This window comes from Colobus angolensis, unplaced genomic scaffold (genome assembly GCF_000951035.1).
Source record: "Colobus angolensis palliatus isolate OR3802 unplaced genomic scaffold, Cang.pa_1.0 Scaffold20, whole genome shotgun sequence".
NCBI lineage: Eukaryota > Metazoa > Chordata > Mammalia > Primates > Cercopithecidae > Colobus > Colobus angolensis.
In genome coordinates, this window is record NW_012115155.1 from 9,259,835 (window position 1) to 9,286,292 (window position 26,458).

At 51.6% G+C, this 26,458-nt stretch overlaps 1 protein-coding gene across 1 annotated transcript; it reads left to right on the forward strand.

The window, feature by feature from the left end:
• Positions 1 to 1,877: 1,877 nt before the first annotated feature.
• On the forward strand, positions 1,878 to 26,458 carry LOC105511558. Its single transcript, XM_011941719.1, has 15 exons — positions 1,878 to 2,018; positions 3,365 to 3,485; positions 6,851 to 6,984; positions 8,837 to 8,873; positions 8,953 to 9,000; positions 10,380 to 10,737; positions 13,592 to 13,747; positions 15,042 to 15,188; positions 23,242 to 23,459; positions 23,613 to 23,687; positions 23,919 to 24,008; positions 24,330 to 24,413; positions 25,576 to 25,644; positions 25,731 to 25,770; positions 26,238 to 26,458. Exons 1-14 carry the CDS (start codon positions 1,878 to 1,880, stop codon positions 25,766 to 25,768), a joined length of 1,716 nt encoding a protein of 571 aa, XP_011797109.1. The 3' UTR covers positions 25,769 to 25,770; positions 26,238 to 26,458.

The window sequence follows — 26,458 nt, forward strand, 5'->3', positions numbered from 1 at the left end:
ATTAGCTTAGACTGTGTGGTCCAACCCTAGCCAATAGGGGAAAAACACAGCAGTAGGGGCTACCTGCATCAGGAATAAGAACCCTTTCCCTTCCCTCGTTCAGGTGTGTTCTCACCCTTGTACCATCCAAGAGTTGCACCCTTCTATAAAAGTAAAAATTGCCTTGCTGAGAAAAGTATATTTACATTCAGGTGCTATTTCTTCTTTTCAGCACTGAGGAACAAGCATTTGTTTCTAACAGTAGCTGATGGGACAATGTGAGGAAGACATATTTGTTTATTTTTTAAGACAAGAGAGATGACTGCACAGTTGAATGCTTATGGGAATGAGCTGGGAGAAGGGCAAGGACTGCTGGAGTGATTTCCTGGAGAAGACAGAGAATGTGAGCTCTAGATCCCCAGAAGTGGGGCTGAAATTGAAGTTAGAACCCAGGTGGACCCTCTATGGCAAAGGGGCAGGAGGGCAGAGGATGTGGGACAAGATGGTAACAGGTGGGGGATGATATGCTGGGCTCTGTGGATGTAATCTCTCCTGATTGTTTCTCCTTTTGCAGTGAAGTGGGAAGCAAGGTTTTCAGAGGGAGCATGAAGATGAGGGAGGAGGTTGTGGAGGAAAGGATGAAAGAGTCCTTTAGCATCTGGGAGAGGGCTGGCCTGCAGCGGGAGTCCACCAACCATGGCCCTCAGGCCAAATCCTGCTGCTGCCTGGTTCATATGTGGCCCAGGAGCTAAGAAAGGATTTCACATTTTGTAATGGCTGAGAAAAAAAAAAAAAAATCAAAAGAATAACAATTTTTTGGCATGTGAAAATTACATGAAATCTAAATTTCAGTTTCCAGACATAAAGCTTTATTGGAACATAGCCACACTTCTTCACTTCCCTAGTGCCCGTGGCAGCAGTGTTGACTGACAGCAGGAGAGACGGGTGGTCCATGAAGTCTGAAATACTTACCACCTGGCCCTTTACAGCCCATTTGCCAAACCAACATGATTGCTGGGCAGAATGAAGAGTTCACTTTGGGGACTGTGGTCTTGAGTTTACAGTGAAACACATCAATGTAGTCGTATTTTTTTTGTTGTCTGCAACGTGGCAATAATTAGGTCACAGTTTGGTTGCTGATTTAGTTAAATATATGTAGAGTTTCTAGCATAAACGAAGTATTTATTCAACATGAAACCCCCCATCTATTACCACTACCCCCTCTTGAGGCTAAAATGCACTGAGGAGGTGAAGTGCGGAGATTACAGTGGGATTCTAGTCAGATGGGGGCTGCCTCCTGAACCAGTTTTTCCTGTTCCAAACCTCTCCTCTGGAAGCCTGGGCTTCTTTTGCATCCCCTCGGGGTGACTGGTCAGCTTCGCTTGTACAACAACTACAACAACCCCAATTCAAAACTATTCTGACCTTGCCCCTTGCAGGACAGTCCTATGGGTGGCCCGTCAATCCATTCTCTCCCACTTTCTCTCTTGTAGTTCTCAAGAATAACCATAGAATGTGCTGGGAATGCAACATCCTGAGGAAGGAGGAACAGCCCAGACCAGCCCCAGCTCTGTGCCAGTCTCTCTTGCAACAGGATGTCCTGCAGTGCTTTAGCCCAGAGTGTCCTGGTGCCCTTGGGGTATAAACCCCAGGGCAGGTTGCTTTCCAGAGCCCCTCAGCTGTGGTGCAAGTGGGCACGTGCAGACAAGAACCCATCTGCCCTGAGCAGCTTCCTGAGCCTTAGGGGACCCTTGTCATGAATCCGAGCTTCTATTGCCGCTTGCTCCCTGTCTGTGGGTAATGAAGCTGTTTCATGTAACTGTGTGAGTGTTCCATCTACCAGACTTGAGCAAGCAGTAGAAATTGCAGCCGGAGTCAGTGGGCCGAAGTGGTAACCCATGCACGGTAAACTGCTTTGTATGCTGGCAGAAAGAGCTGTGACCCAGCGTCTGTGGATTCAAGAACTTAGATTCAGGGACCAAACCGAGCAGGAGCATTTTGGAGGAGCTTCCTCCACCCGGCCCCTCACCACCCTCACCGTGAACATTCTCCCACCAATGCAGTTTCATAAAACAAACACAAGGAAGAGTTTGAGGGAGTGCCGGCGTCACTGTTAGTTCCCATGAATGAGAATTGCCATTGCCTTTTTAAGACGTTTTAGAAATTTTAATCCAGTAGCAAAAAAAAAAAAAATCATTATTTTCTTAAATTTAATTAATTTACTAAACTCCTCATGGTTCGTTGGATTCAATCCTGTGTCTGTGATCTTTCTGGGTCCATTACGCTCATGGGATTCGACTTCATCTCTTCGAACTCATAAAAATCTCATCAAAATGGAAATAAAATGTGATTTTGAACTTTCTAATGATGGCGCCCATCCTGGCTCCCCAGCACTCTGGAATTAATGGCCTCTCTCCTCCACCCTCTTTGTCGAGAACACTTTAGTTCTATGCCGATGGGATGGGGAAAAAGATGTTGTCATGGTGAACAGTCCCTGCCCATTCAGTCTTTCCAGCTCCCGCGTCACACAGGAGGGACACTGAGAGGTATGCCTGTCCACAGAGCCACCACTGGCTATGGCCGGCTCCTAGGATTCCACGTCCCATGGAGATATTTATTTTTTAATGAAAGGAAGGACAGGCACTGTCCCAATTAAGGAAAAGAGTAGAATCACTTTTGAGCAGCTTCTGCACAGATGTGAGGTGTGGCGGGCCGCGTCCCCAGGGTGGCCACACAGCCAGCCCTGCCTGTGCTCCCCACGCACCTCCCACCCTCCCTAGGTGCTGGCTCAGTACTGGCCTCATAAGCTTAGTACAGCACTGAATGGAGGTGCCATTATCTCCATTTTTTCAAATAAGAAATTCAGAACCAAAGGAAGCATTTAGCAACCTGTCCACGCTCACACAGCCAGCAAGGGACAGAGCAGGGCTATGATGAGGTCAACCCCAGGGATGACGAGCGGAGGCCAGGCGTCCTCTCCAGGCCAGGCCTGGGGCCACATGCCGTCCAGGCTGACCTCGTTCACTCTGCACAGCTGCTCGAATGGTGCCACGATTACCAGCCCCAGGTTATAAATGGGTGAGCAAAGTGGAGCCGTGAAGCCTTCCAAGACCACAGCCAGAAAGCGGCTGAGCAGTCACGGCGAGGGCCGTGCACTCCCAGGCCCCAGAGCCCACACCTTCTAGCATCAGGTCCACACCTGCTGGCTAGACACGTCCCCAGGACCGAAGTGCGAACTGTACCCTCTCCTCTTGGAATGTCCAAAACAGACTGGTATTTTTCAAATTGGAATTTTACTTAATCTGAGTGCCTCTAAGGATATCCAAACTTCTAGCCCAGGAAGACAGTCTGGCAGAATGTTTAGCTTTCCGGTCTGTGCTTCCAGACTTCGTCCCGGGACCGTGGGTCCTGCCTCAGTTCCCAGGTGTTGAGAGAGGAACGAAGGCCCTTCCAACTGGTCCCCAGTGGCTCACGGCCCCCATGGCTGTTCACAGAGCTATTCGCAAGTGTGCCAGGTCTCCCCACGTGACTTGTTCTGAACAATAAAACATAAGGCAAAACAACATGTGTCACTCCTGGGCAGGAGTGTTAAGAGAAAATGCTCGCCTTACCACACTTCTTTCCATTCATCTCGGTGATGGAAGAACCCATGTGAGATGGGACCTTCATCAGCCTCAGTCCCTGAGTGACAGTAAGAGTGGAGCCCCTGCCAACCTTCTGTAAGGAGCACTAAATTCTTTTGTAAAGCCACTGAGATAAGCGGTTGTTTATCAATACAGCACAACCTGGCCAATACACGCAACACATACTCCTACACACGCCCCAATCATGCACACATGCCCCTCCAACCACACACACATAGACACATACACTCCTACAACCACACACAGACACACACACTCATACAACCAGGCACACATACACAAACATGCCCATATAGCCATGCACACATACACACAGGCACCTACAACCACACAGACACACACACACCTACACACACACACACACAAACACACATACACCTACAACCATGCACACATGCACACACATACCCCTACAACCATGCATGCATCCACACACAGGCACCTACAACCACACACACACTCCTACAACCACACACACAGACACACACACTCCTACAACCAGGCACACATGCACACACATGCCCCTACAGCCATGCACGCATCCACACACAGGCACCTACAACCACAGACACTCCTACAACCATGCACACATGCACACACATGCCCCTACAACCATGCACACATGTACACACAGGCACCTACAACCACACACACAGACCTGCATACACCTACAGTCATGCACACATGCACAAACACTCCTACAACCACATACATAAACACACACTCCTACAACCAGGCACACATGCACACACATGCCCCTACAGCCATGCACGCATCCACACACGGGCACCTACAACCACATACACAGACACTCCTACAACCATGCACACATGCACACACGTGCCCCTACAACCATGCATACATGTACACACAGGCACCTACAACCACACACACAGACCTGCATACACCTACAGTCATGCACACATGCACAAACACTCCTACAACCACATACATAAACACACACACTCCCACAACCATACACACATAGACATACACATATTCCTACAATCCTCCCACACACATGCCCTCACGCTCCATGCACATGCCCCACACACATGCCTGCAACCACACATACATGCACATATATGCCCTGTGTGGTTGGGGGGGAGCACATGGGAGCAAGGTCAGCCTGTATGGGAGCTGCAGGCTGGGCAGAGTCTCAAAGAATGAGTGGGTGCTCCCCAGATGAAAGGTGGGGCTCTGGACACTCCAGGCATAGGAACAGCAAAGGTACAAGGAGGGTAGGGGCAGCCTCCTGGGCCTGGCGGGTGTGCTGGCTGGATGCCAAGTACCCAGTGGGGAGTGTAGCTCAGGTGAGGTGGGAGGTGGGCAAGGCCAGATCCTGACCAGGCCACCACTCACATGAAACCCACTACAGTGGTGCAACCTGGGGGCTTTTAAGGGCCTTTGCCTTTAGGTGGCAAAGAGCATGCTCAGGCCCTCAAGCTGGTCAGTGACATGGTCAGATTCGTCTAGGGAAAGACATGTAGAGCAGCCAAGAGAAGACAGGACACAGCAGGGGCGTGCAGTGGTCCAGCCTGGCAGGGGTGGAAGAAGTGGAAGAGGGGGCAGGCAAGACACAATAGATGCTTCAAAGCTGAGACATGGAAGAGCTGCCTCCCTACTGCTGTGTTCAAAGCGCTTCCACTCCTGACCTCCCACAATCCCCAGGGCAATAGAGCCATTTGCATTCACATGGCTATTATCAAAAAACAAATGAAAAGAAAACAAACAAACAAAACAAAGCAGAAAATAACAAGCACTGAGAATCTGGAGAAATTAGAATCCTTGTGCACTGGGGTGGGAATGCAAAATGGTGCATCTGCTGTGGAAAACAGCAGGGAGTTTCCTCAAAAAGTTAAACATACAATTACCATATGACCCAGAAATCCCACAGCTGGGTATATACCCAAAAGAACTGAAAGCAAGATCTCGAACTGATATTTGCATACCATGTTCCTAGCAGCATTATTCACAGCAGCCAAAAGGAAAGCCACCCAAGTGCCCATCGAGGGATGAACAGATCAACAAAATGTGGTATCACACACAAAAGGATGTGGTTCCGCCTTAAAGAAGAAGAAAATTCTGGCACATGCTATGATGTGGATGAATCTGGAGGACATCATGTCAAGCTAATCATAGAGGGAAAATACCGTATGATTCCACTTATATGGGATGCCCGGAATAGTCAAATCCATGGAGAGAAAACAGAATGGGGGCGCCAGGAGCTGGAGGGAGGGGAATGGGAAGTTCGTGTTGAATGGGGACGGAGCTTCAGTTTGAGGAAATGGAGAGTTCTGGAGATGGATGGTGGTGATGGTTGCACAACGATGTGAATGTACTTTAATGCCACCGAGCTGTATATTTTAAAAGGCTTAAACAGTTCAATTTTGTTATGCGAATTTTACCACAATTTTAAAAATTCAAACTTTCTTAAAATCCAGATCTGGCTCGTTGCAGCTGTTGACTGTGGGAAATTTATCTCTCTGTGCCTCTCTCTCTTTCGAGATTTCAAGGATTTGTGATGACGATGCATGCAAACGGCCCTGCAGGCTGCCTGGCTTGGAGGAGGCATTTAGGAAATGATTAGCACAATCAACTGCCTCCTCCGTGCCCCTGATGTGTGCAGGTTGCAGGAGGTCACAGCAGGAAGAAGGAGCCTCTGCCTTATCCTCAAGAGTCCTGTCTGGAATCCATCCTGGGTGAAGACATGAGTCAGCACCCCACAGGCAGGGAGAGAGCAGTTCAGCTCCATGTAGACCCCTGGGCAAGGATCTTCAGCTGAAAGTTGCCCCAGAGGGAGACCAGGTTGGCCAGGAATGGCTCCCAGTGGACAGGAGGAGGGGCATCTGCAGCCAACATACCCCCTAACACATCCTGCCTCCACATACCCCTGTGCCAGACAAACAGTTCTGTGTGTTCTGCAACATGGGAAAGGCTGGGAAATGGAAGTCTTGCTCACCCAGCAACTACTTGCATTGGAAAAAATGATAGGAGCTAGTTTTTCTGGGAGTCCGCCATGGGCTAGAAATTTTCTTATAAAATCTCATCAATCCTAATAAGAAATATCCTAAATAGATGTTGCCATTTGCGTTTTTGAAGATGAGGACACTGATGCCCATAGAGGTTAAGGGATGCCCCCAAGGTCACATGCATGGCATTGAGAGAGGGATTGAAAGCCAGGTGTGTCTGGCCACAAAGCCTCTCTCCTTTCTGACATGTCCCAGGATTCCACACCTGGCCCATGGCTCGGGCAGATGGCGTCATCCCCCTGCAGCCATTCCGTAACCCACTCAACTCAGCCTTGTCCCCTTCTCACCCCCAAGAACAACACAGATCCCTGAGAGTGGGGGAGAGAGAGGTAGGAGGACCAAGCGCACCTGTGACCTTTTTTCTTTCAACTAGTCAGCTCAGCATCTACACAGAAAGCCCCCACCAGGAGCCCTGAGAGCGTGAATGACTCCCCTCTTGGGCCTCCTGAACCCAGGAGCATCTCTTTGGTGCTAACCCATGCTGGGCATCCAGCAATAGTTCAGACAAACACCAGAGTAGCCCACATGCCCCGCATCAACCAGGGAGACTGGAGGGCAAAGCACGCTGAGTCACCACAGAGCAGGCCCTGGCTAATTAACAGGGACACATAGCATGGTAAAGGGTTGCATCAGTACCTACATCTGAGAAAGAGCTCCTGGTCAAGGAAGATATGCCTGTCACCCCACCTCCCCACAGAGGGGAGTTCACAAGGCTCTCAAATGCCAGGGGAGGCCTCTCCAAGCATGGAAGGTGGACAGCCCGAAAGCCTTCAGAGGAAGGAAGGGCAGGCCTGGACACTCCACTCCCTAGCAGCTTGCTCACCTCCCCAGATCTCATATCGCAGCCCGCAACCAGAGGCCAAGATGCATTGTCTCCCTGAGTTTATTCCCTGGATCATCTCCAGCTTTCTCCACTGACCCCGAAGCTCTCCTTTTCTGGAATGACGTCATGCTTACTGGAAACCCAGCAGCAGATCCCTGGGACCCCACACTCTGTGCTGCCCTGGCCCTGCCATGGCAACAAGGGTCAGGGTGTGGGCTCTCATTTTATGTACAGGTAAATCAAGCACCACAGTATGAAAGGGATTCAGACATCACCTGCCTCCTACCTAATCAGGTGCCTATCTGACCTTGGTCTTTCAAAGACAGAGAACAAAGGGGACCCCAGTGCCACCCAAGCCCTAGAGGAGAGACAGTCTCTGCCCTGTGGTAGGGAAAACAATGGGTAAAGCTCCCTCCACCCATACTGACATTGCTCCCCTTGGCGCCATCCACCCATCCATCTCCCACCCATCAACCCACCTGTTCATCTATCCACTCACCTCTCCATCTGTTCACTACCCAGCCATCCATCCATTCATCCATTCACTCAATAAACATTCCTGCCTACCTACACTATGCCCGGCCCTGTCCTGGATGCTGGGTGCTTACAGAAAACACAAGGTGCATAGATAGGGTAGGGACCATGTTAGAGGCAGGTAAAACATAGCACAGGATTACTCTGGCTGGCTGAGGCCTCAGAACTGTGCAGGAAGCTGGTCTATGGCTGCCTGTAGTTGGAACTCAGCTCTGCACACATGGCAGTGTCCAGAACAGCCTCCCATGGCCAGGTCTGGACTCGCCAGTAAGACCGTACCCCTGAGGGCAGCTATGTGGCTATTAGAGATTTGTGCCCCACTCAGTGAGGAAACTGAGTTTTGCAGGTAGTGGGGAACAAGAAGTCTCTTATCTAGAATGGTGGTGACCAACACATTTCCAGGCCCGGAGTGCTCATGGCCCTCAGCTTATTCCCTACAATGCCATTCTCCTGGATGGTGTAGGTGATGGTGAGTGAAGGATGCAGGTGGTCCCAGTTAGTTGTTTCTGTGCCAATATGACATCTGTTCCCCCCTGGCAGCCCTACATAGTTGTTTTCAAAATACCTTAAATCTTTCACATACTTAAGTACAGGCGTTCTCATACCAGATTTGGTTCCGGGGCACATCAGGGCAGGAGGTGTGGGACGAACATCCCACTGTAGTTACCTCCTTGACCAGCACAGAGGCCTGTGGGCTACACATTGAGCCCAGACTGGGACCCGTCACCATAAAGGGAAGGGGAGCACCCCCAACCGTCTCCGTGAAGCAAATGTGATGTGCTTTGAGCCCTGCTCATAACTCTCCCTGGCTCCTCTGCCCTCAGATAAAATCAGCCTCTGCGGGACCGACGGACCCTAGAGGTCAGTGACCTCACAGATCTATAGACGGTGGCTCTGTGGCCCCCAGGGAGCAGGTGTCATCTTAGCTTATCACCCTCAGTCCTGCAGACATCAGCTACAGTCATCCTGGCCAAGGAGCAGCTGGCGAGTACTTAAAAGCATTGATACCGGCCGGGCACGGTGGCTCATGCCTGTAACCCCAGCACTTTGGGAGGCCAAGGTGGGCGATCATGAAATCAGGAGTTCGAGACCAGCCTGGCCAACATGGTGAAACACTGTCTCTACTAAAAATACAAAAATTAGTTGGGCATGGTGGCAAGCGCCTGCAATCCCAGCTACTCTGGAGGCTGAGGCAGGAGAATTGTTTGAACCCTGGAGGTGGAGGTTGCAGTGAGCCGAGATTGTGCCACTGCACTCCAGCCTGGGCAATAGAGTGAGACTCCATCTTAAAAAAAAATAAAAAAGCATTGATACTACTGCCTGCATGGTCCCTACTGGGAGGGCCAATGGAGACTGCCCAGGGTGAGTCTGACAGAGCCACCACGGGCCACACACATCATGGCTTATAGATGGTGTCCACTCATTAGCCTCAGTCATGCTCACGACATGCCCTTTACCGATGAAAAAACAGACCGGTGGAGCTCATGCCCAGGCACCTGCAGCAGCTCTGCCTATTTTACGTATCAACTCCACCAGGACATGGGGTGCCCAGGCATTTGTTCAGACATTATTGTAGATGTGTCTGTGGATAAACATTGAATCAGTAGGCTGAGTAAAGCAGATTACCCTCCCTAAGTGGGTGGGCCTCGTCCTATCAGTGGAAGACCTGAATAAGAGAAAAGGCTGACCTGGCCCGACCTGGAGCAAGGGGGAATTCCTCCTGCCTGGCAGCCTTCCAGTTGGCACATCAGCTCTGCAGATTTTGAACTTGTCAGCCTGTCTCCTCTTTTCTTTCTCTTTCTCTCTCTCTCCAGATAGATAGATACATACATACATAGATACATACGTAGATATACTATATCATATATATGTGGTGTGTGTGTGTGTGTGTGTGTGTGTGTATATATCCTACTGATTCTGTTTCTCTGCAGAGCCCTGACCATCTCTCTAGGAAGCCTCTGGCCACACTCCCAGTCTCCAAGTTGGGGAGCAGCCGAAGAGGGGAGGTGTGAGGGGCTGAGGAGGCAGTGAGTATACAAATTGCACAGGCAGGCTCCACGCCAGGCCCAGCGGGTCCATCCTACCTTGCTGGATGTCGTTATGGATTTCCGCGGGGCTCGGAATCCTCACATGGGAACTGGGAGACCCACATCTTAGCTCCCAAAGGCGCCTGGCGGGCTCTGACAAATGAAGCCTCCATCTGGGATGCACAGACTTGTGCTGCTGCTGTTCCCTCCTGGGCTGGAGCAGGCCAAGCTGGGAGGTCCAGGCCCCTCCAGGGTCCTCCAGGGTTCAAGGCCTCTCTCAAACCTCACTCCTTCACCACAGACCGAGCCAGGGCCTTGCGCCTTATTTTTCTGCTCTTAGAAAAGTTTCTGCCTCGGCAGCTTTCCCGAGCTGAGTCAGCAGGCCAGGCAGCTGTCTGGACCTCCGGGTGGAAGCCATTCATCAGCCAGCTTTCTTGGTGCTCGCCCAAGGATGGCTTCGTGGGGGGACGTGCTCTGCAGGCCCTGAACTCTGCACCTCCTGGACCAGAGTGTCTGGGATGCGAAGGGAAGTGGGGCGTCAGGGGCAACCCACAAGGCAGGCCCTGGAAATCTGTGCTGGAACGCGCTTCCGCAGTCTTGCAACCCAGGAGCCAGGCCATGTCCGGAGAGGCTGAGCGCCCTCTAGCAGCCGGTCACCTGGCCCTAGCCCAGCTGCAAGCAAAGGCTCTGTGCCCAGGGTGACCCGGCCCCACAGGACTGATCAGGCACACGAAGCCGACCCTCCCAGCCCCCTATCCTCAGTCGGGTCCATCACCCAGAGCCCCAAACACACCCCGGCGGCACTTCAGCGGGGTGGGCGTGGCCTGGCCGACCAGGTGGTGCAGCCCCACAGCGCCCCCTCGCGTGCGACCGCCGGCTCGCCCTTAGCTCCCAGCGCGCCTGCTCCTGCCTAAGGCCAGCTGCTGGCCTCCGCCCCACAAGGTGTGGGGCTCTGCCCGTGCCTTTTCGGAGCCCCTCTGAGTGACCCTCCCATTGGCAGTAAATCGTGCCTGAACCCCCGTATCTGATCCCTGCCAGACTCTTCCCTCTTGCCTCCTCCACCCGGTTCCTCACCTGCAAGAATCACCTCCCCTAAATCACCTGCTGACCCAGGGCAGGCAGAGGCTCCGCCTGATTCCTGTCTCCCCGTCCCTCCCTCCCCACACCACACCTCTGCGCTCAGGGCCTCCTGCCCCTTCCCTCTTCCCTCTCTCTTCCCGGCCCAAGCCCTTCAAAGCTCAGTCTCGACGCATTTCCCCTAGGGCAAGATGGCATGTGGTTGGCATACACTACATCTGTCTTGTTTTTCCTCCCTCCCAATATTTGTCTCTTGGCTTCTGCTTTTCCTGTCTCAAGACCGTGGGAGGAGCCCCCTCAGGCCAGAACCCCCGGACTGGAGCACCCACAGACATGAGCCCTCCAGGTCTACTCCCAGGCCTGCCCCAGCTCCTGCCTCCTGAGACCCGCTGCAAGTCCATTTTCTTCCCAGGCAGCGCAAGGTCCAATTTACTGTCACCTTCAAGGTTGCCCGCATGTGAGTAGCGAGTGAGGGACACAGCCTTAGCCCTCCCCATTGACTAGAGAAACCGAGACCCTATACTAGACAGGGAGGGAGTTGTCGGTAGTTGGGACAGAGAGAGAGAGAGAAAGAGAGAGACAGAGAGAATGTGTGCGTGCATGTGTGTGTGTGTTGTGCATGTGTCTACGTGTGTGCTGTGTGCATTCTGGGGCTCTATGGGGAGGATGCACCAAGGGGGGAAAGCTTTTCTCTTTTTCTTTTTTTTTCTTTTTTTTTTTTGAGGCAGAGTTTCACTCTTTCGCCCAGGCTGGAGTGAAGTGGCGTGATCTTGGCTCACTGTAACCTCTGCCTCCCAAGTAGCTGGGATTATAGGCGCCTGACACCACACCAGGCTAATTTCTGTATTTTTGGTAGAAACAGGGTTTCACCATGCTGGCCAGGCTGGTCTCCAACTCCTGACCTCAGGTGATCCACCTTCCTTGGCCTCCCAAACGCTAGAATTACAAGTGTGAGCCACCTCACCCAGCCTGAGGAAAGCGTTTCTTCTCACAGCTCCCTGGCAAAGCCAGAATGGAAACTGCAATGGTGGGGTTGAAGGGTGGATGGGGCGTCTGTGAACACATCAAAGGAAAGCAGAAGAGGAGCTTTTCTTCCTGAAGCCCCCATTTCTGAGGGAGTTGCTTTGCATAAGTTCTTAGCTTCTCCCAGCCTCTGTTTTCTCATCTGTAAATAAGCACATGGATCTCACAGGGTTATGCAAAGGGTTAAATCACATGCTGGGTGTGAAGAATCCGGGCAGTACCTAGCACTCAGGAGGGTTCAGTCTCCCCAGGGCCTGACCCTGCCTCCACGGCCCACGGGAAAGGATACCGTCATGCCCAGTCCATCGTCCCACCAAGGGAGAGAGAACAAAGAAATGTGACTGGTAGAAAACACTCCACCCTGAGAGTGACAGCCCTGCCAGGAGACGGCTCAGAGCTGGGAAATGTGAATGCAGTGTTATTAGGGAAAACGCATAAGTGATTTTCAGTATAATTAAGATGGATGGCTCTAATAACCCTGCAGGGCCCAATTCTGAGCCACATTACCAGGCTTTTACGGGGAGTTGTGTGCACTCTGCTTCAGTGAGCACCAGAGCCGATTGCAGGGAAGATGAGGCTCTCAAGCCAGTGCCCCTGGATCAAAGCCAGTGGAGGGGCTTAGATCAGAGCCCAAAGAATCCGCAGAACCACCGTGCCCCAGGAAAGTCACCCTAACCCCTTGCCTCTGCAGCACAAAGCCATTCTTCCTTCTCCCTCTGAGACACAGTGCTTCAGTCACCAACAGGACTCTTGTTGGATTGAATTGCCATTCTCTCACCCTGGCAAGAGAGGAGAGCTTACAAAGGAAGAAACTGATGTCCCAGAGGGCCATGTAACCATGTAACCTGCCCAGGGATCACCCAGCACCTCAAAAACATTATCAAAAGTGAGATGAAAGGACCTAAATGTGGTCAGATTCTACCTTCTCCCATTGCAGGTCTCCCCTGTAGCACCAGCCAGACCATCCCATCACTGCTGGATGAGCTCCAGTGCTAAGCCGCTCCCTAGCCCCATCCCACTGCCGTAATAACAACAGAGCTCACCACTGGCACTCATGCTTACTACCTGCTGGCGTGGGCTCAGATCTTTCCACCACCTATTTTAAATAATTCCCATTACAACTCTGTTATTACCCCTAGAGGGTAATTGACTTGCCTAAGGCCATGTGGCTGGTTAGGGGCTGTGCTGAGACTCTCCCTGAATCTCTGTGAGTCTGGAACCCACACTGCTGCAGATGGGGTCTCCAGGTGTCAGAAAGCCATTCCTTACAAAGTTGAGTGACCCAAGTCTACCTGTCAGAAAACTGCGTTCCCTCAAGACTGGGGAATCCTCCTTTCCTCCTCTGCAGCAGCTGCCTCCACTCTGTCAACTTGGGGCTGCCCGTCCCCAGTCGAAAGCCAACACTGCTTCCCCCAAAATGCGGCTCACAAGTTCCCCACCCCTTCTTGACAGAACCCTGGTTCCCCAGTGGGCCACACTCTCGCCACAGCAGAAGGAGGACCACGCAGGAGCTGGGAAGCATGCTGCCCTGCACCCTACACGGCCCCCACACCTCTGGGCCCTCCCTCCTCTCTCAGCAGTGGGTGTGCAGGCTGCACTGGCCTTGAGGTGAGACACCTGGGGCAGTACCTTGTTCACTCGTTGCTAACCAGGCAGCCTGGAGCAAGCCACTCTAATCTCCCTAGGCCTCAGTTTCCCCCACCTTTGAAATGGAGATAGACGTGCCTGCCACACGTGGCTACTTGGAAGACCGAGGGCAACAGTATCTACACACTTAACCCTGTCCATTTCCAACCCTGCCAGGCTCTGCAGGGCACTGAGCAGGGTGGAAGTTGCTCAGTGGGGAAGGGAAGAGGGTCTTGCTCTGAGGATTTAGTTCTTTGGCCTACAAAGCACACCTGGTCCTGCAGACTTCGGCAGAATGCCAGAGGAGGGGAAAGCAGAAAGGAAAAATTAAGTGGCAGATGTTTCATTCCTCAGGGCCTGTTTGGAGTGATGGGCTTTCCTTGCTGTGGAAGGAGCTTTCAAGAACAGCTGCCCCAGCCTGGAGTGGGGCCTGAAGGTCCATGCTCCAAGCTCCCAGGATCCACACAGTGCATGGACCCTGTGACACCACCCGGCACCCCCTTCCTCTGGGCCAGGACCCACAGCACTCCCAGGACCTGAGAGTCTTCCCTTTGCTTCTGGCCTCTGCCTTCTCTGCCTCTCTGGGACTCACCAAGCCACAAGCCAGCCGGCCTTATTCCCTGTACTGGGAACTGCCAGACTCAGCCATCCGTTCTTGCTGGGCACTGAGAGCCTCTTGAGAGGCTCTTAGGTCCATAAATACCCCCAGATCTTCCTACCCAGAATCACCTGCTTAGGCAAGAGCTCCTGGGCTGGGGCACTGGGGATGAGGGGGTTATCTTACAGGGCTTTAGAGGGGAATGCAGGGAGTAGGGTCAGGATGGGGTTCTGATCACCTCACCTCGAGGTTCCTAGCTGTGTGGCCCTGGCAGGTCCCTTAACCTGAGCCCTGCTTCCGGCACATGTAAAGTGAGGATAGCACCCTGCGCTGGCATGAGCTCAGCATGCAGTGGGCCTCTACATGGAGGCCCCAGGCCCCCTGCTGTTTCTGTCTCTGCTGCCCCCTCTGGAGTCACAGAGTTCTCTGGGAGGAACAGCAGGGGAGAGGGCAGGGACCATGTCATCAACAGCTCCCAAATGTTTCTTCTTTGGGTTTCCTGAGGACATGACCAATTTCTAGGCTGGAGCTTTGTGTGGGTTCAATACCCTCTTAAAATCCTCCAAATGACTTTTCCAATAAAGATTAATGAGCTAGGAAAATGAAACTCTTCACCCACAGCATGGATCTTCGGGTCCAGGATCTGGGTTCCGTCTGCTGTTTCATCCTTGCCTGCAGGAGCGACTCCCGTTCCCATGGGTCATGTGGGAATGCAGACTTTCCTCACAGGCTGGGCTGGGAGTCCCCCACACTGGTCACCAGACATTGCCACTTCTCCTCAGGGCAGGTCCTCGGCAGGCGCCCCCCACCAGGCCACATCATAAGGTGCCATCTTTGAGGCTGGGAGAGGCCATATAATTAGATCTGTGTATGACCTGTGTGTGGAGGTGACATCTTCCACTTCCTGGCTGGAGGCTTTCAGGACCCTCCTACACTCACTTCTCCCCCTGGCAGGGTGGCCCCTAACACCCAAGGGAGGAACTGTGCCATCTGCTCGGCTTTTGAGAGGCTTTAATGACCAGAGACCTCTGCTGTATGGATAAGTAACATAAAAGACAAAGAAATCTTTGTTGTTTTAGGCCACTGAGATTTGCGGGTGTTTGTTACCAGGGCCTGACCTTGCCTACCCTGACTGATACACTTACTGTAAAGATTAAATGTGACTCAGTGGATAGAGCACCTGGCACACAGCAGGCTCTGAAATGATGACTGTGTCCCCTTGATGCATAAACCCCAAAGGGCAAGACCCAGCCACAGCAAAGAAGTCAAACACCCCCAGCAGAAAGGACACACGCTTGTACATACTGACGTGTAAGTGATGGAGGGCAGTCTTTTTTTCCAAAAAGCAACTGTGGCTCAGACAGTGGCAAGAAGTTTCCAGGAGCAGAGTCTGGGGAGGAGTAGGAGGAGACATGGAGACCCGAGGAGCTGAGAGCAGATGCCCAAGACCAGACTGACCACCTTCCTCACCACTTTGCAGGGAACCTTCCATCAGAAAATGCATCCCATAGCTCTGCTGAATACTGGAATACAGTCAAGGGTAAGGAGGATAAAGAGCAGGGAGGAGGGAACTAATCAGGAAGGCAAGGAGCGGGACCTGGCAGGCAGCAGCACCCCATAGCACAGCCCCTGACCAGTAAGAGAAGGCAGGACCCTAGTGCACCCTCCCCTGAGTGGTTGCAGAGCCAACAATCCAAACCTAACAACAACAACTGACGCTTGCTGAGCATCTGCCCGTGGCTAGACCATGGCTGTGCGTGCCCCATTCATTACTCTCCAGTTTTGATCTCCCTAGCAGACCCTGCAAGAGCCAGCATCAGCTCCCAGGGTGGCAGAAGGCTCTACGTTCCATCGTCTCTGCGGAGCTCCTGGCACGGCCCTTGGCAGGCAGCAGGCACACAATAAATGGCATTTCACAGCCATGAGGGGAAGGCCACATGCCAGGTGAGACACCCGGGGAGGGTGGGAAACTCGCCCAGCAGCCGTGAGTCTGGGATTCTCTTCTGTCATGAGGCTCCTCCTTGGGCACCAGAGGAGTCTCCACAAGGGCCTGGCCCACAGCAGCCCCACCTGTCACAGCCTTCAAAGCTAAATACCTTGCCATATGCTCTGGCCCCAGAGGGATCCACTGTTTCCCAGATGCAAATGCCAATAGCAGTCAGTTTTTGTGTTTCGTGCTGGCTCACCCTTAGGTACGGGCATATTCACCCATGAGTGTATGGCACAGACACGTGCCTGAGGTCCCAGTCACATGGCTGGAGAACCAACAGGAGCACTACCACCTGGGACCTCATATTTTCTACTGATGCCAAGAGACTCCTTTGAAGCTTAGTCAGTGACACTGCAGGCCTTCCCTTGCAGCTGATCCACTCCCCTGCCCCAGCACACTGGCCTACTAGCAGGCAGCCTCCCAGTGACGGTGGTGTCAAAGGGGTCTATGCCTTAAGCTCTGTGCCTGGCACGCAGCATGCCCTTCATAATGCATTGCTGTCATTATTGGCAACTGGGCCCAGCTGCCTAAAGTTCCTTCCAAAGAGAAGAGAAAGGATTTAGAAGATTTGAGGGCCTACATTATGCTAAGCACTTGACAGAGATCTCAAAACTCTCCAGAGGTGGCACTCTAATTAGCCCCATTTTAAAGATGAAGAAACTGAGGCTCAAGAGGTGAAGAATCGAGCCCAGGATCACACAGTAAGGAAATGTCTGCCAGGCATGGTGGTTCATGCCTGTAATCCCAGCACTTTGGGAGGCTGAGGCAGGTGGATCCCTTGAGGTCAGGAGTTTGAGACCAGCCTGGCCAACATGGTGAAACCCCGTCTCTACTAAAACACAATAAAAAAAATCAGCCAGGCAAGGTGACATGCACCTGTAGTCCCAGCTACTCGGGAGGCTGAGGCAGGAGAATTGCTTGAACCTAGAAGGCAGAGCTTGTAGCGAGCAGAGATCGTGCTGCACACTGCAGCCTGAGCAACAGAACTAGACCCTGTCTAAAAAGAAAAGAAATGTCTGAACAAGATTTGAAATAAATCCATCTAAGCAAAGATGGCATGAAGGTTTATTCCCCATTTCCACCATCCTACCCTCCAGCAGGAAGTGTCAGAGTGCACCTTGTCTGCCTTTTTCGCTCCACCTCTTTTTCTTCTTGGAGGGTGGGGTGGGTGGGAGTGGCCACAGTGTTCATTCAACTGGGGCCTAGGCCTGTGAGCTTCTGTGTGGCTTCCGGGTGTTCTGTAGTCAAAGCTCACTTGGAGATCCCAAACTTCTCCATGCACAAGTCCCCAGGACTGGGGCCACACAGGCAGCAACAGGCCACCACCATTTTGATTTCCTGCCCTGACTGAGCCCTCCAATCCTGCTTTGTAGGGCCCCATCAGCTAGGGGCCCCACCCCTGGACCATCACTAATAAGGCCGAGTCCTTCCCCTGTTGAATGAATAAGTCTTTGTGTTGTGCACTTTGCAGAGCCCTGTGTTCCGAGAATTTCTTGCTGGACGAAAGGACACAGGCCTGGACGTGGCTTTGCTCTGCTCCACAATATCTGGAGCCTTAACTGGGAACACTTGAAAGGCTTAGGGGCTGGAGTCATGTAGAGACTTGTTAACTCACGTGTTGGTATCTGGACTGGGACCACTGTCGCCCAGACCATCCATACGTGGCCTCTTCATGTACCTAAGGCTTCTCCCGGCATGGTGGCTGGATCCCAAGAAGGAGCGTCCCTGGAGTGAACATCCAGAGAATGGGCTTCCCAGCAGGACCAGTGCTGCAGGGCCATTCTCACCTAGACATGGAAGTCACAAGGAGTCAGTTCTATTGCATTCTACTAATTACAAACAAGTCCGTAAGGTCAGCCCAAATCAAAGGGAGGAGAACTGGACTCTACCTCTTGTTGAGGGAGTGGCCAGTTCCCACTGCAGAAGAGTCTGTGGGTGGGACATGAGGCTCCATCTTCTTTGGAAACGTACCATCTGCCACAACCTGAAAGGAAACAGGTGTAATTAGTAAGTTTCAGGGACAGGACCCTTCCATTCCTACAACAATGTTCCTAATGTCTGCAGAATTCTTCCCCACCCAGGGAGCACTACACAGCACCCTGCCTGCCTTGAGAGAGGGGCAGTCACCCAACCGGAGGAGGGGTCTCTAGACCCTCTGCAGTGCCACCAGCCCTGAGAGATGTGTGTGGGAAGACCAGAGCCTCATTCTTCCCGAACAAGGAGAACACATTGCCGTAGAGAAGGATGTCAGCAGGGCTGGGCAGGAAGCCCTTTTTGTCCTTCAAAGATGCTCCACCTTCCTGGCAGTGGCCATGTGCTCCTGACCTCAGGTGTTTATCATGAGAGCTTTGACAACCATCTCTTCAGAGAGGAGATATAGTGCTCTCGTCCTCAGATGTATTCGTGGCCCCAAACAAAACCCAAAAACCCAAGGAGGTAGGGTAAAGACATCCCATGCCTGGCGCGGGGGCCTCTATCTCTGCTCCTACTTCTCCAGAGAAAACAAATACCTCATTTGGGAACCAGAGCTTGTCCCATCAAAATCACCTTTGACCAGCATAAATGCAGTCCTTGTCCCCACCTGTCTCCGTTACCTTAGCGTTCAGACCTGTCTGCAAGACTCCTGGGGAGGCTCATCCTTGCAGACAAGGAGCTTTGTGAGAAAGAAGCTATGGTAAGAAGCCAAGAGGGCGATGAGCAGGCATGCTTCCAGGACTGCCACTCACCTCCATGAGAAGATAGCCAGCGGCCTCGGGCCTACCCAGAGCTTGGGACACAGAGGCTCTGCAGTGGGCCTGTGGCTAAATGAGAGGAGCCATTTTTCCTTTTCTCCAGGGCTGTGGTCAGGGCCCGGGATCTCATCAAGGCCATCAAGTGAACCCTGGGCTCCTTCAAGTAGCGAGAACCCCTTTCACTGAAACAGGGGAGAAGCTGGGAACATGGTGTGTGGGGAGTGGCAGGTGAGTCCAGCGCCACAGAGAGAGGAGCAGACATCCCAGGCCAGCCACATGAGCTGCATCATGGCATCAGATGGACAGCCCCTGAGGGCCACCCAGACTCTGACAGCCAGGGGAACCAGGAGAGCAGACCTTGCAAAAAGGAGATGGCCCAAGGACTCTGATAGCCAGGGGAGCCAGGAGAGCAGACCTTGCAAAAAGGAGATGGCCCAAGGAAATGCTACTGTGACTGTAACCTGTTTTTAGAAGCAGGCTGGTGAGGCCTGAGAAAGTATAGGTTACAGCAGATTTTAATGACATTTTGAATCAACAGAAAGCCTGTCACAAGCTGGCATGTTCATTAGGCTAATTGCCTAATGAAAGACACAAACGTGGCCCCTGACAAAGATGAGAGGACGCAGAAATCTCTGTGGGTGGAGAGACCTGAGCAGGCTTCATGGATGCAGAGCTGAACTCAATGTCAGGAAAATGGAAAGAATTCGAGAGAAAGAGGAGTAGGAGTGGGGTGTCGGGCACTGGTCTGGAGGGCACAAAGCATGAATGTGAACCCTCATCTGTTCTCCTCAGGGCGTCAGCCACTTCTCCCTAGAGCAGTGGATGGGCTACACTGAGTCCTGGGCAAGGCCACTGCCAGCACTAGCCCTGCATGGCTCTCTAGGACCAGAAGGAGACAGCCAGGCGCCCTGTGTTTTGCAGATTCTCCACAGCCACTAACTAGGGAGAGAATGTCTCTGCCCAGCAGCAGAGGTAGACGGGGGAGTGCCCTATAGATCCAGAAACTTGCCTCCTTGAACACCCAAGGTTTCAACCTTTCCCACAAGCATCATCTCACTTTCAATTCCTCCCAATTCTAGGCAAAATCCTTTTGATGGTCATTAAAATTACATGACTGGCTTCATGCAATTTTAATGTTCTCTACCAACAAATTCTGCAAGAGAGATTCCCCCCAGGCATCCCCATTGATCATTCTAAGTAGATACAACAAAGCATTTCAAGACACAAGTTTTAACAGAAAGAAAATGAAATGAATATTTCATTTATGATAGGTTATCTGATGATGAGCTTTTTGTAATTTTTCCATTAAAAAAAATCAAACAACTAAATCCAACCCTTTATAAAGGCATTGACCAACCAGGTGCCAGCCTCTTGGATGTATCAAATGTTGTTCTTTCAAACAAGGTATCTATAATAACTGGACAGGATTTGCAGGTCAGTGACCTCTAAGATGATTTTACCAACCAAATGAGTTAATTTGCTAAGATAGATGCCCTTGTCATGTTCCACTTGTCCCTGGATTTCTAATTGCCTCTATTCTAATATCTCCACAACTCAGAATGGGCAAAACAAAAGCTTGTGCCTGGGACTTGAGATCCTCCCAGAAGATTCCAGGAGACCAAGAAGTATTACAAAGCCTAGATCTGAATGAATTCATGCCCAAATGTTAATGGGTAATCAGAACTTTATGTGCTATTGTTGTGTGGCAAAGAATCTGGCTATCCTTTGTCCCTGGTACCTGAGAGGGAAACTCTATATCCTCAGAAGTTTCCTGAGTGATAAGAGGGTCTATTATTCATGGTGGGCTTGTGAGACCCTACCTAGCCGTATCTTTTTATGTTAACAAAATGACTCAGGAAAAGAGCTGACCACAAGAGAAAGACTAACCGTGTGATTAGAGGGTTGGGGCTTTGAACCAGGGAATATCAGCCCAACCTCCAGGGAGGGACAGGGCCTGGAGATCGACTTCAATCACATGGCCGGTGATTCAGTCAATCACACCTACATAATGAAACTCCAGTAAAAATTCTGAACACCATGTCTTGCGTGAGCTTTCTAGTGTGACAAACACCAATTGCCTAGAGGGTGATACATCTTGAGGACATGGAAGTTTTGTTTTGGGGCCCTTCCAGGCCTTGCCTTTCCAGAGATATTGACTTAGGAGCAAAAAACAGGCTTATTCCTCATCTGTGATTCCATACAAAGCCAGGGATAGAGCAACATCTCTGCAGTACTCGGAATCACCCTCTCATCACAGAGCCCACCTGACTAGTACAGCCTGAATTTATTAATTCAACTATTTCTCCTTCTTTTTTTTTTTTCTTTTTTTGAGACAGAGTCTCACTCTATTGCCCAGGCTGGAATGCAGTGGTACAATCCCAGCTCACTGCAATCTCTGTCCCCTAGGTTCAAGCGATTCTCCTGCCTCAGTCTCCCGAGTAGCTGGGATTACAGGTGCACACCACCACACCTGGCTAATTTTTTGTATTTTTAGTAGAGACGAGGTTTCCCCATGTTGGCCAGGCTTGTCTTGAACTCCTGACCTCAAGTGATCCACCTCCCTTGGCCTCCCAAAGTGCTGGGATTACAGACATGAGCCACTGCAGCCAGCCTCAACTATTTCTTCTAGCAAACCTCAATGCCACATCCCTCTCTATATACAATAGAATCTCTTCCTGAATATACTTCCTACACAACTTCTATTATAAATAATTTTCACCTCTCCATTTTCTTTCTGGAACTTGTATTAGCTGGATGTTGGACCTCATGGATTGATTATCTAATTGTATTGTATTTGTATTTCCTATTTCCCATCTCTGTCTTTTTGTACTTCTGTCTGGAAGATTTCTGAAATGATCTCCCAACACTTCTATGGAATTTTTAAATTTGCACTGTCATATTTTTAGTCTCCAATAACTCTTCCTTTTACATAGCAACTTCTTCTTGTCTGGGAAAAACAATATTTTGTTAATTTAATTGTAATTAGGTTCTATGTAATTAGGTTCTAAGCTTTTTTTTCCTTTTTTGTGTTTTTTTTTTTAACAGGAGTTTCGCTCTTGTTGCCCAGGCTGGAGTTGCAATGGTATGATCTAGGCTCAGGCTCACATATCCTCTGCCTCCCAGGTTCAAGTGATTCTGCTGCCTCAGCCTCCCTAGTAGCTGGGATTACAGGCATGCACTACCACACCCAGCTAATTTTGTATTTTTAGCAGAGACGGAGTTTCTCCATGTTAGTCAGGCTGGTCTCGAACTCCCGAACTCAGGTGATCCACCCGCCTCAACCTCCCAAAGTGCTGGGATTACAGGCGTGAACCACTGCGCCTGGCTAGGTTCTAAGTTTTATTCTGCTTCTTGTCATAACTCTGTACTCTTCCTTTTTCCTGCTGTTTTTGTTTGCCTTTGTTTTGAATTCTTGCTATGGTTTTTGTCTCTTGGTCATGTTAGAGGCATTCCTTAAATGCCTGGTAGTCTTAGCTGCCCGTGATCCAGCCCAAGGCCCTAGGAATCATGGCATGGAAGGGCAAAGCTTGACAGCTGAGGAGTGACAAAGATCCCACTGGATTTCTTTATGACAAAAGAGTAGGGAGTTTTGCTTTTTTTCAGGGCGCATTTCACAAAAGAACCACTGCTCTGAACGTGGCTTCTCTGTCTGCACTTCTGTGCAATGCTGACTGGAACTTGTCTATACTCTTTGCCTGCACTGTGGTATTAGAAGCTAAGCCCCTCTGGCTTGACCAAACATGAGACAGCTGTCAGTTTATCTATGCCATGAAAACATGTTTTTTCCATCAACTTCTCCTTGGTTGAAACTTTGTGGAAAATTGTGAAGAGATTCTGATTCTCTTCACTCAACTAACCCTCTTGCTGTGCTGCTCTTTTCTGCCTCTCAAATTTCAGTTGTATTAAACTCTTCCATACCAGATGAACACAGTCAAGATAGCTGAGCACCCACCACCAGGCAGTGCAGCCGTCCCTCTGATCCTCACAAGGACCTTCCCTGCTGAGCAAGTGACTCCAAGTTCAAGGGAGGAACTATGTACCAAGGCTCCCACTTAGGTCCAATCCCAAAGCTTGGATTCATATTGTGACTCCACAGCTGAGCCTTGCCTCACCCTACAGAATGCACTTTGTCCTGCCAAAAGAATGTGGTTCCCAGGGGGACAGAACACCAGTGTTCCACGTGGAACTTCCAGGCAGGGCACTGGGGCACAGTAGGAGGACCCCAGAAGATGCTGCCTCTCCTGATCATCTGTCTGCTGCCCGCCATCGAAGGGAAGAACTGCCTCCGCTGCTGGCCGGAACTGTCTGCCTGGATAGACTACGACCTTCAGATTCTCTGGGGCACCCCGGGGCCACCCACAGAACTTTCTCAAAGCGTTCACTCTCTGTTCCTAGAGGATAATAATTTTCTCAAACCCTGGTACCTTGGTAAGCCACAGCCAGGAGATTAGGAATTGGATCTGGCCTCTTTACCTGACCTGGGATCTTACTCCCTTGACTTCTCTTTTACCTGTATCTCATCCTTAGATCGTGACCATTTGGAAGAAGAAACAGCCAAATTCTTCACTCAAGTACACCAAGCCATTAAAACATTACGAGATGGTGAGGAAGTCAAGAGTCCCAGGGCCTTGGGGCTTGGGTTGACAAAGGCCCACCCTCCAAGGCACTCTCAGAGGCCCATGTGGCCATGGGTGGAAGGTCTTGTGAAGCTGGGAGATGAATGCCGTCTGTCTCTCTGTGCTCTCTGGAACTTCCATTTAGAAACAAGGGTCAGAAAACCCAACCTTGAGCAAGTTGTAACACTGAACATCCGTTCCCTCCTGCTCTACCTAGATAAAACAGTACTTCTGGAAGAGATCAACATGCACAAGAATCTCTTTACTGCGAGACTGAATAAGATATCTGATGGGCTAAAGGAGAAGGGTAAGGGGTGGGGACGATCCCTGCACGTGGCCCAGCCCTCCGCACCTGCCAAGACCGAAGGCATGCAGAGTTCACTCTGCAGCCCCCTCGACCATCCCCAGGAGCCCCACTCCTGCCCATGAACACCTTCTCCAGCTCCATCTCCTACTTGCAACCCAGACCCCCTTGGCTCTGTCTGCCTCCCCAACACCTCAGTTTCTCTACCTTCTCACCCCTGGCAGCCTGCAATGAGTCCTGTGGTGAGTATGCAAGGGGACTGGGCCTGGGGGAGGGTTGAAAGGCACCTGGCATCCCCTAGCCCCTGTCCCTCCCCTCCCATAGACATACAGTCCACACTGAAGGTCACCAGCTGTGCCGATTGCAAGACTTACTTCCTCTCCTGCAATGACCCCACTTTCTGCCCAGGTAAGTGGCCGCCACGCTTTCCAGCCTCTCCCTTCCCTGCCCTGCACTCCCAGAGCTGTTACTGTCTCTGTCATTCTCTTTTGCCCAACTCAAGGTTTTTTTGTTCTCTATCCTCACCCCGGGTAAAGGCAGCACCTCCTGGGATTTCTTGATCTCCTCATGTCAAGCTCCAGAGCCTTGGAGGCATCTGCCTGTAGGTCATCACTCTGGGAGGCCACTTGGTTATCAGAGATGCCATGCCTAGAAACATGACCAATCCCTACTCAAGAAGCTGAGGCAGGAGTGTCGCTTGAACCCAGGAGGTGGAGGTTGCAGTGAGCTGAGATCGCACCACTGCACTCCAGCCTGGGCAACAGAGCAAGACTCCATTTCAAAAAAAAAAAAAAGAAAAAGAAAAGAAAAGAAAAAGTGAAACATGCCCAATCCCATCGAACCCCCACACCTGCTCTTCCTCCAGGGCCCTTCTCAACAAATGGCCCCACTCATGCCCTCAGCCTCCTAAACCGGGAATCTGCCTCCACTTAGCATGGAGAATCACCATGTCTTGCTAAATAAGTCTTCTATGTGTTCCCATAGTTTCATTCTAACCTCCACTCTCAGGCCTCCTCATCTTTCATCCAACTTACAGCAACATCTCCCATTAGCCTCCCTGTCCCTCTGGGCCACGTCGCACTCTGAACTCCTTCTCAAGGAGCAATTCTACCTGTGACACTCCCTGTTTATAACCAGCAGTGGCTCCCGAATGCCCCTAGATAAAGCCCACCCTCCTCGGGGGCCCCCTCCTCCTCAGGCACACCAAGTGCATACGGGCAGCCCCATGCTTCTGTTCTGAGCATGTCCTGTGCTGGGGACATAGCCTTGCCCTTGAACTGATCCCTTATTTGTGTTTCCAAGTCCAGCTCAGACTCCTGTTTCCTAAGGAGCTTTCCCTGACACCTCCCACCCCAGAGGCTTGTCAGCCATCCTCACTGTCACTTCCCCTCCCATTTCCTGTCCTATTTCCCTTGAAACCCACACCATGATTGTTTGCTTGTCTAGATATGTGCTGGGCACACAGCGTGCTCAGTAAGAGTTTGCAAACAAATCATGAGTGAACAAATCAAAGAATGAAAGGATGGCGGCCTTCTCTCTGAGCCGCCTGGCTCCCTCTTTCACACCCCAGGCAGGAACCGGCGGATCTCCCTGTGGGCTGTGAGTCTCAGCAGTGCTCTGCTCCTGGCCATAACTGGAGGTGGGTGAGTGACCTCCCCAAGCCCCAGCATCCCCAGAGAAAACACACCTATTCCCTGACTGACTCCACCCTGTGTCTTGTCCCAGATGTTTTCTTTACTGGCACAGCAAGAAGGAGGCAGTAAAGGTACTGGGAAAGGAGACCCCGACCCAATTCGAGGGCTCCCAGGAGGGAAAAGCTGGGTGTGCCCTGGGAGTAGCAGGGCCTGGAACCCCAGTGCTGACCTCCTGGGGTCTGGCGTGCAGAGCAGAGTGGGATCGAGGGCCGGGAATCTCGGGAAGGCCACACATCAGCCCCCTTATATGCAGACACAGTGGGGCCAGGGACCCGGGACACATAAATGGCAAAGCTCTAGGCCTCCCACCCTCACTACAGAGTGCTATTCCCCCAGCTGTCCCTGTACCCTGCACACCCCGTCTTCACCCTCGTTGCCCTGCCCTGACCCGCAGGGACCATTAACGTGGCTGCCTTGCTCTCTGCTCTGGGTTGGATTTGGCCAGGGGAGACTCCCAGGAAGAGGTTAGAGGGACAGGGAGAAGGCCAGGGCAGCGGGAGGTCAGGGTAGAAACGCCCAGCTGCTTCTCCCTCAGCAGGAACAGGGCAGCCCGCATGTCTTCCAGAAGTGAACAGAGGCCGCAGCTGCCGTCAGGAAGTTCGCTCATCTCTGGGTCCTGGTGACCCCCTCCCTTGACACCCTCCATCCTGGGTCCTGGGGCCCCAAAGCTCTGAGGCCTAGGAGACAGCACGGTCTCGTGGTTTGCCTACACTCACACCTTTGTAAAGAGTTTCTTCATTAAAACCCCTCCTCATAGCC

Excerpts from the sequence above, each read along its gene's own strand:
- LOC105511558 (XM_011941719.1), top strand. The coding sequence starts at position 1,878 with ATGCACGGTAAACTGCTTTGTATGCTGGCAGAAAGAGCTGTGACCCAG. Across the intron at positions 9,001-10,379 it reads GGCCAAGGAGCAGCTGGCGA|AAAAGTTTCTGCCTCGGCAG; the intron begins GTACTTAAAAGC and ends TTCTGCTCTTAG. Across the intron at positions 24,009-24,329 it reads TGATGGGCTAAAGGAGAAGG|ACATACAGTCCACACTGAAG; the intron begins GTAAGGGGTGGG and ends CCCCTCCCATAG.